The 13,257-nt window shown below is 48.4% G+C and overlaps 4 protein-coding genes across 4 annotated transcripts; 1 reads left to right on the top strand and 3 right to left on the bottom strand.

Annotated features, from left to right (window-relative positions):
* Positions 1–2,598: 2,598 nt before the first annotated feature.
* EMWEY_00004380 (hypothetical protein) lies at positions 2,599–2,964 on the bottom strand (the record flags this gene model as incomplete). Its single annotated transcript, XM_013477942.1, has 1 exon — positions 2,599–2,964. One exon carries the CDS (start codon positions 2,962–2,964, stop codon positions 2,599–2,601), a length of 366 nt encoding a protein of 121 aa, XP_013333396.1.
* Positions 2,965–4,486: 1,522 nt separating this feature from the next.
* On the bottom strand, positions 4,487–7,427 carry EMWEY_00004370 (hypothetical protein, conserved; the record flags this gene model as incomplete). Its single annotated transcript, XM_013477941.1, has 4 exons — positions 4,487–4,669; positions 4,794–6,299; positions 7,196–7,260; positions 7,403–7,427. 4 exons carry the CDS (start codon positions 7,425–7,427, stop codon positions 4,487–4,489), a joined length of 1,779 nt encoding a protein of 592 aa, XP_013333395.1.
* A 438-nt stretch (positions 7,428–7,865) lies between these two features.
* EMWEY_00004360 (KH domain-containing protein, putative) lies at positions 7,866–9,691 on the top strand (the record flags this gene model as incomplete). Its single annotated transcript, XM_013477940.1, has 3 exons — positions 7,866–8,372; positions 9,036–9,050; positions 9,323–9,691. 3 exons carry the CDS (start codon positions 7,866–7,868, stop codon positions 9,689–9,691), a joined length of 891 nt encoding a protein of 296 aa, XP_013333394.1.
* Positions 9,692–10,772: 1,081 nt separating this feature from the next.
* EMWEY_00004350 (hypothetical protein) lies at positions 10,773–12,903 on the bottom strand (the record flags this gene model as incomplete). Its single annotated transcript, XM_013477939.1, has 2 exons — positions 10,773–11,202; positions 11,498–12,903. 2 exons carry the CDS (start codon positions 12,901–12,903, stop codon positions 10,773–10,775), a joined length of 1,836 nt encoding a protein of 611 aa, XP_013333393.1.
* Positions 12,904–13,257: the final 354 nt, after the last annotated feature.

Here is a 13,257-nt window from a genome sequence, read left to right as displayed (position 1 = left end):
AATAAATAAATAAATAAATAAATAAATAAATAAATAAATAAATAAATAAATAAAATAAATAAATAAATATTCTCTCTTATACAAACCTGTTAATAAGAAGGAAGCCCCATTTATACCCAATGCATGCAAAGGGGTATGCAATATATCCACATCCAAGGGGGCCCCCTGAGGGGGGCCCCCTGAGAGGGCCCCCCCCGATGAGGGGCCCCCTGTTGGGGGGCCCCTTGAGGTAGAGAGGGTCTTAATGATTCGTTGTAGAGATGGGGGTTGCTGCTGCATGCAGCGAGAGTGCCATAAGTGTTGCTCCTCCTGTACACAGCAGCAGCAGCAGCAGCAGCAGCAGCAGCAACAGCAGCAGCAATAGTAGAGGTACTAGTAGTAGTAGGAGCGACACACCATACAGTAGGGGCCCCTATTAGAGAAGAGGCCCCTTCTTAGGGGCCCCTTCGTAGGGGCCCCTTCGTAGGAGCCCCTTAGTGGGGGCCCTAAGGTGCCTAAAAAGGGGCCCCCTCTTCTACGCCCCTTCCTAGGGTCTTTGGGGGCCCCCCCGCTTAGAGGGCCCTTTATGGGGGCCCCTTCATAGGGTATTAGGGGGCCCCCCTTTATTATATAAATAAAAGGAGTAATAAGAAAAGACTTACAGAGAAGAAGGAGCAAATAGTAAGACGAGAGAGGGAAGGAAGAAAAGAAATAAAAGAAAAAAGAAAAGGTAAAGAAATATCTATAAAATTAGATATAAATACTACTGCAGCACGAGCAGCAAATAATGTACCTTCTTGCTGCTGCTGCTGCTGCTGCTGCTGCTGCTGAGGGGAGCACTGGCATTGTCTTAGCTGCCTCCTTCTCTCCCTCTTCTCCATTTCCTTAAAGTCCTCTAATGCAAATATGAGGGGATGGGGGCCCCTGGGGGCCCCGGGGGGGCCCCCTGCATGAGACCCCTTCTGCTGCTCCATAGGGTCCCAATAAGCAGCAAGGGGGCCCCAACTACCTGCATCTGCTGCAACGACGTCAGCAGACTGCAGCAGCAGTAGCGCCTTGCGCACGTCTGCTGCTGCTGCTACCGCATCAAGGGGGCCCCGACGGGGGGCCCCACCCTTAAGGGGGCCCCTCATGGACCCTCTGATACCCTTGCTGCTATTGATCATAACAACGACAGGAATAAGGGAGACATAGACTACGTAGGAAATGTGTGTGCTGCTGCTGCTGCTGCTGCTGCTGCTGCTCGTTGCTCCTGCTGTTGTGCTCGTATGGGCTCTACTACTGCTGCTGCAGCAACTGCTTGTATTCTGCAGCAGTTTCTGCTGCTGTTGCTGCTGCTGCTGCTGCTGTTGCCTCCTCGCTCTCGGGCAGTCGGCCGTCGTCGCAGCAGCAGCAGCAGCAGTAGCAGCAGCTGCTGCCACAGCAGCAGCAGCCTTTGTATATAGTCTTCTGCTGTTTATATTTATTTAAATAGTTAAATAAAAAGTAAACATTAAGAAACAAAACAAGAAAAACATCTAGGGAGAAGAAAGGGGTACAGGGGCCCCCGTACCCTCCTCTATAGCCGACTGCGACGCAAAGGGGGGCCCCCGTACCCTTATGTGCAGGGGCCCCCCTAGGTATTATATGCTTATATTACATATAATAAGTTTATTATTTCCTTTATACTATTCTTTATCATTATTATTTCTCTTTCTTCTCTCCTCTTTGCTTCTCCCCTGGTGCTGCCAGCAAACCTCCTGTCTGCTGCTGCTGCTGCTGCTGCTGCTGCGCTGCATATGAGGGTGTGGAGGCCTTCTCTGCTGCTGTCTTCTTTACTTTTTCTCCTTAACACCTCAGCAGCAGCATCAACACAAATACGCCTCTCCCCCAGGTTCCTCATTACCGCTCAGCAGCAGCTGCAGCAGCTGCAGCAGCACCATCTGCCGCAGCAGCAGCTGCAGCAACAACAGCAGCAGCGCCGACTGAGTGCTGCTTCGGTCCTTTCTCCTAGATATTGGGGCCCCCATGTGTTGAAGGGCCCCCCTATAGATAGACGTGATAGGGTACAAAGTGGGGGGCCCCCAGGGGGGGCCCCTCTCCCCCTTAAAGTATGTCTAAATAATTCTTTTTATATAAAATTATTTTTTTCTTCTTTTCTTCTTTTGCTGCTAACAGCAACTCTTTGCCATTCCCTTATTAAGAATAATATATTAAGAAGACAGTGCAGCAGCAACAGCAGCAGCAGCAGCAGCACAAACAGCAGCAGCAACACAAGCACCAGCAACAGCACCAGCAGCAACGGCAACAGCACCAGCAGCAACGGCAACAGCACCAGCAGCAACAGCAACAGCAGCAACAGCAACGGCACCAGCAGCAGCAACAGCAGCAGCAACAGCAGCAGCAGCATCAGCAATATAAGCAGCAAAATAAGCAGCAGCAGCGATACATCAGGAATGGAGGAAGCAGAAGCATGTGCTGCTGCTGAGGCTTACGTGCTGCACCATTTGCTGCAGGGAATAGAGCAAGGGGATAGGGGGGCCCCTGTACCCTCAGGGAGCCCCTCCTCCTCGGGGGCCCCCCTTCCTGATGGGGCCCCTGTTAAGTTATGTCTAAGGAATTTTCCTTATTTCTTAAGAGCTAGACAAGTAAGAAGAATGGTGGTATACCAGCAGCAAGAGCTGCTGCTGCTGCTGCTGCTGCTGCTGCTGCTGCATCTAATGCTGTTTCTTGTATCAATGGCTCCTCCTCTTTCTCCTCCTCCCCTTCGGCTGTTGCTTTTGCTGCTGCTGCTGCTTTTGCTGCTGCTCTTGGTGCAGCTGCTTTTGCTACTGCAGCAGCATCACCACCATCATTGCTGCTGCTGCTGCTGCTGTTGCTGCTGCTGCTGTTTGCTGCAGAGTCCTGGTGCAGGTGATTGTTTATTTGTATCTGTTGCTTCTTCTCTTTTTTTTCTTCTTTTTGGTCTCCATCCTCCTTTTTATCAGCAAGAAATAAGAGATACATCTACTCATCTAAGGCAGGTAATTATTATTGTACCCTTATTTGGGGGCCCTACCCGTTAGAGGGGCCCCCAATAGGGGGGCCCCCCGAAATGGGAGAGGGGGGCCCTAATAGGGGGCCCCATAGCTCTGACCATGATGGGAGCCCAGATGTTGTATTATTTTATTTTTTCCTTTCGTTGCTGCATTTTCTGCTGTTGCTGCATTTGTTGCTGCTGCTGTTGCTGCTGCTGTTGCTGCTGCTGCTGCAGTTAGCTGTGGATACACTAGAGGATGAATCAATAGAATGGTTAATATTAGAGGGAGAAGAGAAAATAAAAAGAAAAGATTTGCTGCTGTTAGCAGCGCAGCAATATAATTGCCAGCCCCAAGAATATTGCCGCTGCATGCGCATGCAAACTGTGTGGGGAGGAGGACCAGAGATTGTTGCATTAGCGCATGCATTACGACGTCCTATAGCTGTATATACACTGCAGCAGCAACAACAACAACAACAACAACAACAACAACAACAACAACAGCAGCAGCAGCAGCTAACAGCAGGAGAAGCAGCTGATGGTGCATTCACTATGTCCATAAGCATGCAAGAACAAAGACAGCAGCAGCAGCGCATCTTGCGCCTATTGCAGCAACAGCAGCATCCCCAGCAGCAGCAGCAGCAGCAGCAGCAGCAAGTATTATATTTACATTTATGTAAGGTATTTGGTTGGAGGGAAGGGTGTACAGAAGAACCCCTCCATCTCCTCTTTACTAATGCAGAGGGGCCCCTCATGGGGGGCCCCCCTACAGGTAGGGAGAACCATTATGTTCCTCTATTCCCTGCAGCAACATAAACACAGTTCTCCTGCTGCTGCTGCAGTACTGTTGCTGCTGCTCCTGCAGTGCTGCTGCTGAGGCAGCAAACTCCTCTTTGTAGTTTAAATTGATGCTCAATGCAGCAAAGACGAGGGTACACACTGCTGCTGCTGCTGCTGCGGTGCTGCTGCTGCGGTGCTGCTGCTGCGGTGCCGCTGCTGCTGTTGCATGCATACAGTGTGTGTGCCTGGTTATCCTCTGAGACTTTCTTTGTTTATTTGCATCATTAATCTTTCTAAATATTTACATAACTATATCAATATAAATAAATAAAATAAATAAATAAATAAATAAATAAATAAATAAATAAATAAATATGTATATGGATAGAGAGGCATACAGTGAGAGAAAAGGAAAAAGAGAAAGAAGGAAAAGGGAGGAAAAAAGAGAGGGAAAGGGAATAAAAGGAAATAAAAAAGACCCTTTTAGGCTAAAAGAGCAGCAACAGCAGCAACAGCTGCAGCAACAGCAGCAGTTGCTGCTGCTGTTGCTGCAGCTGTTGGTGCTTTGCCTTGCTGACGGCTTCCAGCCTCAGCAATGAGTGTGCAGCTACGGTGTGTAGTTGCTGCTGCTGCTGCAGCTGCTGCTGCTGCAGCAGAAGCAGGAGCTTCTGCAGCAGCAGCAGCAAGAAAGGACGAATACCCTCAAGAAGGCGCTGCTGCCTCCCTGATCTAAATATGTAGTGTCTTGCTGCTGCGCCGCTGCATAGGAAGTCTTAACTGCATGCAATCATCCCTTGTTTTGCTGCTGCTGTTGCTGCTGCTGCTTATGTTGCTGCTGTTGCTTTTGCTTCTCCTGTTGCTGCTGCTGCTGAGTTCCTTAATCTCTCCAAGGTTTCCTCCTGCTTTCTTCCTCTAAGAGAGATAAAATACAACAATAAATAAATAAATTATAAATATATAAATTATAAATAAATAAATAAATAAGTAAATAATAAATAAATAAATAAATAAATAAATAAATGATAAGAAGACACACCTGCAGCAAATAGAGCTCCCGTAGTTCACTTGGCTCCATCATTGAAACGTCAACTGCTGCTGCTGCTGCTGTTGTCGCTGCTGCTGCTGCTGTTGGCGCTGCTCTATTTGCTGCTGCTGGTTTAGTTGCTGCTGCTTCTGTTGGCATTGCTGTTGCTGCTCTTGTTCTTGCTGCATCAAGGGGAGAAATGCCTGCAACGCATGCAACGCCAAATTCTCGCTGCTGCTGCGCCTCTTGCTGCACCTGCTGCTGCGCCGCTTGCTGCAGCTGCTGCAACACCGTTTGCTGCAGGTGCTGCTGCTCTGCTGCTCTCGTACGGCTAGAGATTGCTGCTTTTGCTGCACCCCTCCTCCGCGTGGTTGCTGTCTTCGATGGCTGCCTGGTTCGCTTCGTTGCCCCCGACGGCGCAGTAGCAGCAGCAGCAGCAGCAGCCCCATGGGCACCAGCATCAGGGAAGCCAAAGAAGGGCCCTCCAGCAGCAGCAGCAGCAGCAGCAGGAGGCTGATCGGAGCGCAATGCCCCCTCTGCATCCTCAAGATCCGTCGCTAACTCCTGCAGCGCTTGCAGCTGTGCAGCACTAGCAGAACTATCTAAGTAAAAGGAATCATGCTGCTGCTGCTGCTGCTGTGGGTAGTGCTGCATCTGCTGCTGCTGCTGGTGCTGCATCTGCTGCTGCAGCAGATTCGAGGCTCTCTGAAAATGCACACCACCAATAGGGGGGCACTGCATGTGGCGCGGCAGCTGTTGCTGCTGCTGGTAGTGTTGCTGCAGCTGCAGCTGCTGCTGTTGCTGTCGTTGCTGCTGCTGATGGTATTGGTGCTGCTGTTGCTGCTGCAAGAATTGCTGCTGGTTGCCATAGCTCGCGTTGCTGTTGTTGGCGACTACAGAGTAAGTTGAAGGATCATATACTGCATGCACAACGTTCCATTGCTGTGCTGCAGTGCCTGCAGCAGCACCAGCAGCAGGAGCAGCAGCAGCAGGAGCAGCAGCTGGCAATCCTTGGCCGCAGGAAGCAGACACTCCATCAGCAGCCCAAACGGTTTGTCCTCGAGAGAGGGGGCAATGAGGATTGTTTGCTGCAAATGTGTTGCTTCTGCAGCTTGGCATTTGCAGGTGGGGCTGCCAGCGCTGCTGCAGCCATTGGTGCTGCTGCTGCTGCTGCTGGTGCTGCTGCTGTTGCTGCTGCTGCTGTTGTTGCTGTTGATGTGGGTTCTGTAGTTGCTGCTGCAGTTGCTGCTGGAGTTGTTGCTGCTGCAGCGCCTGTTGGTGTGGGTGTTGCAGTTGCTGCTGCAGTTGCTGCTGCGGTTGCTGCTGCAGTTGCGCCTGTTGGTGTGGGTGTTGCAGTTGCTGCTGCTGTTGCTGCTGCAGTTGCTGCTGCTGCTGTTGCAGCTGCCAATTTGTTTGCTGCTGCTGCTTAGCACGTGCATTATTGAGTTGTGTCTCCTTGAGGGTTTGCTGATGTTTTCTTAGTAATTCTTTTTCTATGGCGAATTCTTTTGCTGCAGCCTGTTGATTAAGCAGCAGCAAAGTTGTTTAGACAGCAGCAAATAAATAAAGCAATAGAAAAGGAATACAGGGGGGAGTAGGCTGGCATACTTCCTTTGCTGCTATGCATGCATTTTCTTCTGCTGTAGCAGCAGCAAGCTGCTGCTCAAGTTGCTGCACTCTTTCTCTGTAAAGGAAGCAGATAAATGCTGCTTGCTGCTGCTCGTCTCTTTTGCTTTCTTCTTACTTTTTCTGCTGCAGCGACTTCCCTAACGGTGTTGCTGCATAGAAGCTAAGAAGAAATTTATTTATTTATTTGCTGTTATTTATAATTAAATAAAAATAAATATATAGAAGAAACACTTACTCTTCTCTTTCTTTTAGTTGCTGACGGAGAGATATAGCCAAGGATCTAAGACGTCTACAGACGTACAGCAGGAAAGGAGGGAATGAATAGATAAATACAAAGATAAGAAAACAATAAACAAATAAATAACCAAATAAATTACTTTGTTTGTTCTGCGAACCCTTCCTCTGCTCTTTTACGAGTAGTCCTTATTCTATTTAGCTCTGTTGTTATATTACATAATATCTATTCACAAGTCTTAACTTATGAACTTGTATTATACATACATGCACACTACCTACATCGAGGGAAAGCGAAGGAAAAATACCTTAAAAAGGAATAAAAAGTGTAATAATTAATTATTTACCTTCTAAAAGAATTGATTTCTCTAATGATAACTCGGAAACCTCCAGCTTTAGCCTCGCTGTTTCTGCTTTCTTTGTCATCAACTGTGCTTGTGCAAGAGCGCTGCCTATCTTTGCATGTTGCAAATCACGTTTTGTCTGTGAATTTATGAATAATTTTGGGGGAAAAGAGGGAAAATGAATAAAGGTACTAATAATTATCCTACAGATTCGCAAGATCGCCGAAGATGTAGTATTTTAACGCCGTATCGGGCGATTTCATCTTCCTTGTCTGCTTGTATACGAGACAAGGAACCACGACCATGAATAGGAATATTCATGCTCTTTTTGAGTTATTTTTATTTATTTAGAGATTATTCACAAAGAAGAATGCTTTTTCCTTTAAAACATTGCGCGGTTTCTTCATTGAATACCCCTCGTCGGCAGAGGTACTGCCATCTGCCTATACACTCGAAGAGTTAGTGGGTAATTCACCAATTACAGACAGCAATATGAACAAATTGTTTTCTTTTGACTCAATTTAATGTGTTTATCCTTTTATTTTTTGATTTTTCTTTGTGTTGATTCATGTACACTAAGGCTCGGTTGGTCGGGGCTGGCTGGACTCTTCTTCCCGCTTCCCCTCCCTCCTGGTTTGTTTGTTTCACTTTTTTGGCGATTGTAACTCTTACTGCTTGCTTTATTAAACACATTATGTTTATTTTGTCTGTAGTGTGTTGTTATGTTTTAATGAAAGTGCATTGAATGATCATATTGCGTCATTTCTCTCTTTTTTTGTGGTTGCGTTCTTCAAGTCCATTGCAGCAACAGCAGCAGCAGTTGGGCCCTTATAAGACCCTTATCTTCCCTCATTCTTCTTCTTTTTGCTCTTCACTTATGCCTCCACACGGAAGCAAAGTTGCAAAACGTATCCCATCATGCCTGGAGAGGCCGCAGTACCATCGTCATAATATAAGCGGCGTAAATTACCGCGTGCTGCGTCTTCCTGCTGCTGCTGCCCCCCTAAATCGTGCGGAATGGGATAAAGAGGCATACGAGGCATTATTGGACGAGGGATCAGGCAGATCGTCTGCTGCTGCAGCAGGAGACGAGGAGCAGGATCTGCTGGAGGAGCAGCACAGGAAGCAGCAGAGAGAGGGATGGAGGGAAGAAAGCGATATATCTGTTAGTTGTTTCTCTACAGACGAATATTATACAGAAGAAGAAGGAGAAGAAGAAGGAGAAGAAGAAGGAGAAGAGGGAATAAGTAATAAAGGAAAAATGGCAGAAGATAGTATATTATTAACAGAAGAAGAGATACAGCAGCAAGAGGAGGAATTAGCAGCAGAATTTATAGCTGAGTGTGCAGCAAAAAAAGAAGAAGAGAACAAATGGAGAGCAGAGGTGCGTCTGCCTACAGTTGTATACCGTCGATTAACAAGTAGGGGCCCCTCTGTTGGCCCTCGAGGGGCCCCGTTTGGGGGCCCTTTGCGGAAGTTGATAACAAGTTTAGGTGTAAGAGAAGAGAAACCGCAGAACGTGGAGCAGCAGCAAGCAGCAGCAGCAGCAAGAGGAGGAGGAGAGAGAGTGATTTATCTATGTGGCCCAACAGAGAGACGTATTTGTTTATGTATAAAAAAGATACAAGAAAGAGCAACAAAAGAAAGAGAATATATGCCTGTTACTCATTTTATATCGTTACCTGTCTGTACACCTAAATTAAAGGAGAGATATGAGGTGTATAGGCACCTTGTATTAGCATCTAATTATCCAGGTATAGATAATGAGCTGTTTGTACACCCGGATAAATTACATATAACATTATTATTATTACAATTATATACAGAAGCAGAAGCAGCAGCAGCAGCAAAAATATTCAAGGAAGCAGCAGCAGATATATATGATGCCCTAGGTACCCAATCCCTAGTATTGCATATAAAAGGAAATAATTGTTTTACTGATGATCCTTCTCATGTATCTGTTGTATATGCTCCTCTATATGCAAGGTATGTATACATTTACAATCCTTTAGGGTTTAGGGTTTAGGGTTTAGGGTTTAGGGTTTAGGTAAGGGAGTATTTGGTGTGTATGCGTATGGATTAGTGTTTATATGCTGCTGCTACATCTGCTGCTGCTTCTGGTGCTGCTTCTGCTGCTGTTGCTGCTGTTGCTGTTATTGCAGTGAGGGAGCAGAAGTATTAAAAGAAACAACAGATAAATTGAATAAAATAGGTGAATTATTAATAGATTTATTCATAAAGAATAATTTATTAAGAAAAGAATGTCTAAGAAAATTATGTCTTATTAATACACAAGGATATTTCTGTCCAATATATCATATGACATTATTAAAGGAGACTAATCGTATAAGAGCTCAAGATAAACAGGATCAACAGCAGCATCAACAACAACAAGAGCAGCAACAGCAACAGCAGCAACAGCAGCAACAGCAACAGCAGCAGCAGCAGCAGCAGCAGCAGCAGAAAAAAAAAAGAAAGGGTAGAGGTGGTGGATTTGATGGTCGTAAATTATTATTAGATATGAGAGGATTTGATTTTGGTAAAATCAAAATCTCATCCATACAATTCAATTCAATTCAACAGCAGCAGCAGCAGCAGCAGCAGCAGCAGCAGCAGCAGCAGCAGCAACAATATAATAATAATAATTATAATAATAATAATAATAATAATTATCTATGTCTTGCTCAGGTTGACCTGCCTTAAGGTGGCTAGCTAGCTAGCTATTTATCAATTCAATTCAACATATACAACAAGGACAAAATAATAATCATAATTATCTATGTCTTGCTCAGGTCAATCTACCTTAAGGTGGCTAGCTAGCTACCTAGCTACCTACCTAGCTAGCTAGCTAGATGGATTAATGGATAGTAATCAATCAACTACAGGAGGGAAATTATCTATGTCTTGCTCAGGTTGACCTACCTTGAGCTAGCTAGCTAGCTAGCTGGCTAGCTAGCTAGCTCAGTAGTCGGCTGGATAGATGGGGAATTGTCTTGTACAAGTTAATCTGCCTTAATACAGCTAGCGAGCTGGCTAGCTAGCTAGCTACCTATTTAGCTAGCTAGGTGGGGCTAGATAGGTGAGGCAGCAGCAGCAGCAGCAGCAGCAGCAGCAACAGCAGCAGATATCGTATATGGCGTTTTTTATAACTAAAGGAAGAAATTAAAATGACAAAAATATTTGTTGGGGGGGCCCCACAGTGGGGGGGGGGCCCCTCCCCCCTCTACTATTGGTATTGTTGCAGCTGCAGCAGCAACAAATTCAGCAGCAGCTGCTGCAGCAACAAATTCTGCAGCAGCTGCATCTGCAGCGGCAGCTGCAATACCAGGGAGTAACAGTAGCAGCAGCACCTGCAGCAGCAGCCTTTGCTGCTGCTGCAGGGTGCGCATGCATGGCTTTGTGCTGCTTGTGCAGTATTTGCTACAGCATCAGCTACTTATGAACAGCTACTACACCAACTGCTGCTGCTGCTGCTGCAGTTGCTGCTGTTGCTGCTGCTGCTGTTGTTGCTGGTGCTGCTAGGGTGGCTTCTATTCCATGGCTGCTACTTATGTGGTGGATGATATATGTGCTGCAGCAGCAGCGAATATGCTGCTGCTGCAGCAACTTTCTGCTGCAGCAACAGTATATTTGCTGCAGCAGCAGAGTATTTGCTGCAGCAGCAGCAAATGATCAGCTGCTGCTGCAGCAACTGATCTGCTGCTGCTGCAGCAACTGATCTGCTGCAGCAGCAATTGATTTTTCTTTATGACTGACCAATCTCTTGTTTCTTCTTGCTGCAGGTTTAGCAGCAAACGCTCAAGTTCTGCGTGCTGCTGCTGCTGCTGCTGCTGCAGTCGTCTCTGTTTACGTGCAGATGTTGTAGCGCTGCGGATAGCTGCTGCTGCTGCCTCTGCGGCTGCTGCCTCTGCTGCTGCTGCTGCTGCTGCTTTACCTCGTATGCGAGAGCTGCTCTTGCTGCTGCTGCTGCTGCTGCCAATGCTGCTGCTGCAGGGAGCAGCAGCAACTCTATTCCTCTTTGTTGGCGTCGCTGTAGAGGTCCCCGTGCTACTTTGCCTCCTGGCTTTGCATTTCCTGCTGCTGCTGCTGCTGCTGCTGCTGGTAGGAGGTGTATGAGGGCCTCCTCTCCCCTTTGGGGGGGCCCTTGTCTTCTGTGGGGTTGCACCAGCAGCAGCAGCAGCAGCTGCTGCTGCAGCAACGCAGCGTTTGCTTCTCTGCAGCAGGGCGGTAGATGCTGCAGCAAGAGAGGTGTTGCTGCGTAATATAAGGGATACCTGCTGCAGCACGCGTCTCTGGCCAGCAGCAGCAACTGCTGCAGCAGCAGCAGGAGCAGCATTGAACCCTGCTGCTGCTGCTGCTGCTGATGGAGGAGCAGCAGCAGCAGCAAGACTGGCAAGGGAGCTACAGCTACATAAAGAAGTAGTAGATTGTCTCCCTGTGCTGCTGCTGCCCCACGGCAGCTCCCCACACCCTGTCCAGCAGCTGCTGCAGCAGCGGGAAGCAACACACCCACAAACTCTGCTGCTGCTGCTGCTGCTGCTGCCTTGAGAGGCCCAGTAGGAGTTGGGGACCCCTAGGGGCCCCTCTGTGGGGCCCAAGGGGGGCCCCCCAATGTGCTGCTGAGAAGGAGAAGGAGTTAGACCTGTATGAATATCCTCTAGACTAGGGAGACAGCTCATAGACCTGCTGCACTTGCTGCTGCTGCTGTTGCTGCTGCTGTTGCTGTTTGCAGCGGTAGTGGTGGTGGTGCTGCTGCTGCTGCATAAGGCGTCTGTTGCTGCTGGGAATGATGGTGGTGGTGCTGCTGCTGTTGCTGTTGCTGCTGCTGCTGCTGCTGGTTGGTCTGTTAGAGGGTCAATGCATGCACAGAGGAGACAATCTGCTAGTGTCTCCTCCTCCGCATAAATAGGCCCTTCCCCTGCTGCTGCTGCTGCTGCTTCTGCTGCTGCTGCTTCTGCTGCTGCTGCTGCTGGCCTGTCTGCGTCTTCGCTAAGAAGTGGTGATGGAGGGGAAGACATCAAACATCCCTCTGCTGCTGCATCTGCTACTTCTGCCAATGTTACTGCTACTTCTGCTGCTGCTGCTGCTGCTGCTGCTGCTGCTGCTGGGCCTTGCTGCTCTTGCTGCAGCACCACCTCGTCAGCAATCCCAGGCTTTGCTGCCTTTAAAATCTCTAAATACGGGGGGCCCCCAAGGGAGGTACCCTCACGGGGGGCCCCCATGGGGGCCTCCTTGGGGGCCCCCCGTGAGGCGGTTGCTATGGGGGCACCGCGGGGGGGCCCCTTAGAGGCCTCCTTGCATGCTGACCGTACGGGTGCTGCATGGGGGTGCCGCTGCTGCTGCTGGTGCTGCCTCTGCTGCTGCTTCTTCCGCTGCTGCTGCAGGTACTGCTGTTGCAACTTATACTTTGGTTGCTTCTGCTGCTGCTGCTGCTGCTGCTGCTGCGTGGCGCTGCGGGGGCGTATACTTGTTCTGTCTTCTGCTGCAGATAAATCCTCTTTGCTGCTGCATGCAGCCGTTTTGCGTTTCTTTGCTGCAGCAGTCTGGTGTACAGACACCAGGGAGGCAGCAGCTAGACGGGGACGTGTTTCTGTGGAGCAGTTCGCTGCTGCTGCTGCTGCTGCTGCTGTTACAGCTGCTACTTGTGCTGCTAGTGGCGCTGCTGCTGCTGCTGTTGCAGCTACAGGTGCTGCTGCTGCTGCTGCTGCTGCTGCTAGGGTCGGGGGGCGAGATGGGGATGTCACACCCCTAAGAGGCCTCCGGAGTTTTGCTGCTCGCAGAGATGTGCGCTGTTGCTGCTGCTGCTGCTTCTGCTGCTGTTGCTGCAGTTGCTGCTGTTGCTGTTGCTGCTGCTGCTGCTGCTTCCGCCTCTTCGAAGGCGATGATGATGAGCCGGGGCCCCCCTGCTGCAGCATGGTGCTGCTGCTGCTGCCTTTAGCAGCAGCAAATACTATACTAATAAGAAGGAAAATAAAAATAAAGGAAAGGAGGAGGAAGTTTATTTGCTTCTGTTGCTGCAGCACGGCTTGCTGTTGCTGCTGCTACTCTTGCTGTTGCTGCTGCTACTCTTGCTGTTGCTGCTGTTGCCTGCTGCTGCTGCTGCTGTTGCTGGCAGCGCTGCCGACTGCTGCCGCGGTTCTGCTGCAGCAAATCCCCTCTTCTTTAGCAGCATATGCAGCAGCAAATAAATAAATTATTTATTTTAATTATAAATAAATAAAATAAATAAATAAATAAATAAAATAATAAGAAGAAGGCAGCACTTATTA

The sequence above is a fragment of the Eimeria maxima genome, genomic scaffold, assembly GCF_000499605.1.
Source record: "Eimeria maxima Weybridge genomic scaffold, Emw_scaff23, whole genome shotgun sequence".
Classification (NCBI taxonomy): Eukaryota; Apicomplexa; class Conoidasida; order Eucoccidiorida; family Eimeriidae; genus Eimeria; species Eimeria maxima.
The sequence above is the reverse complement of the archived record's forward strand: the minus strand, read 5'-3'. Positions and strand labels throughout refer to the sequence as shown.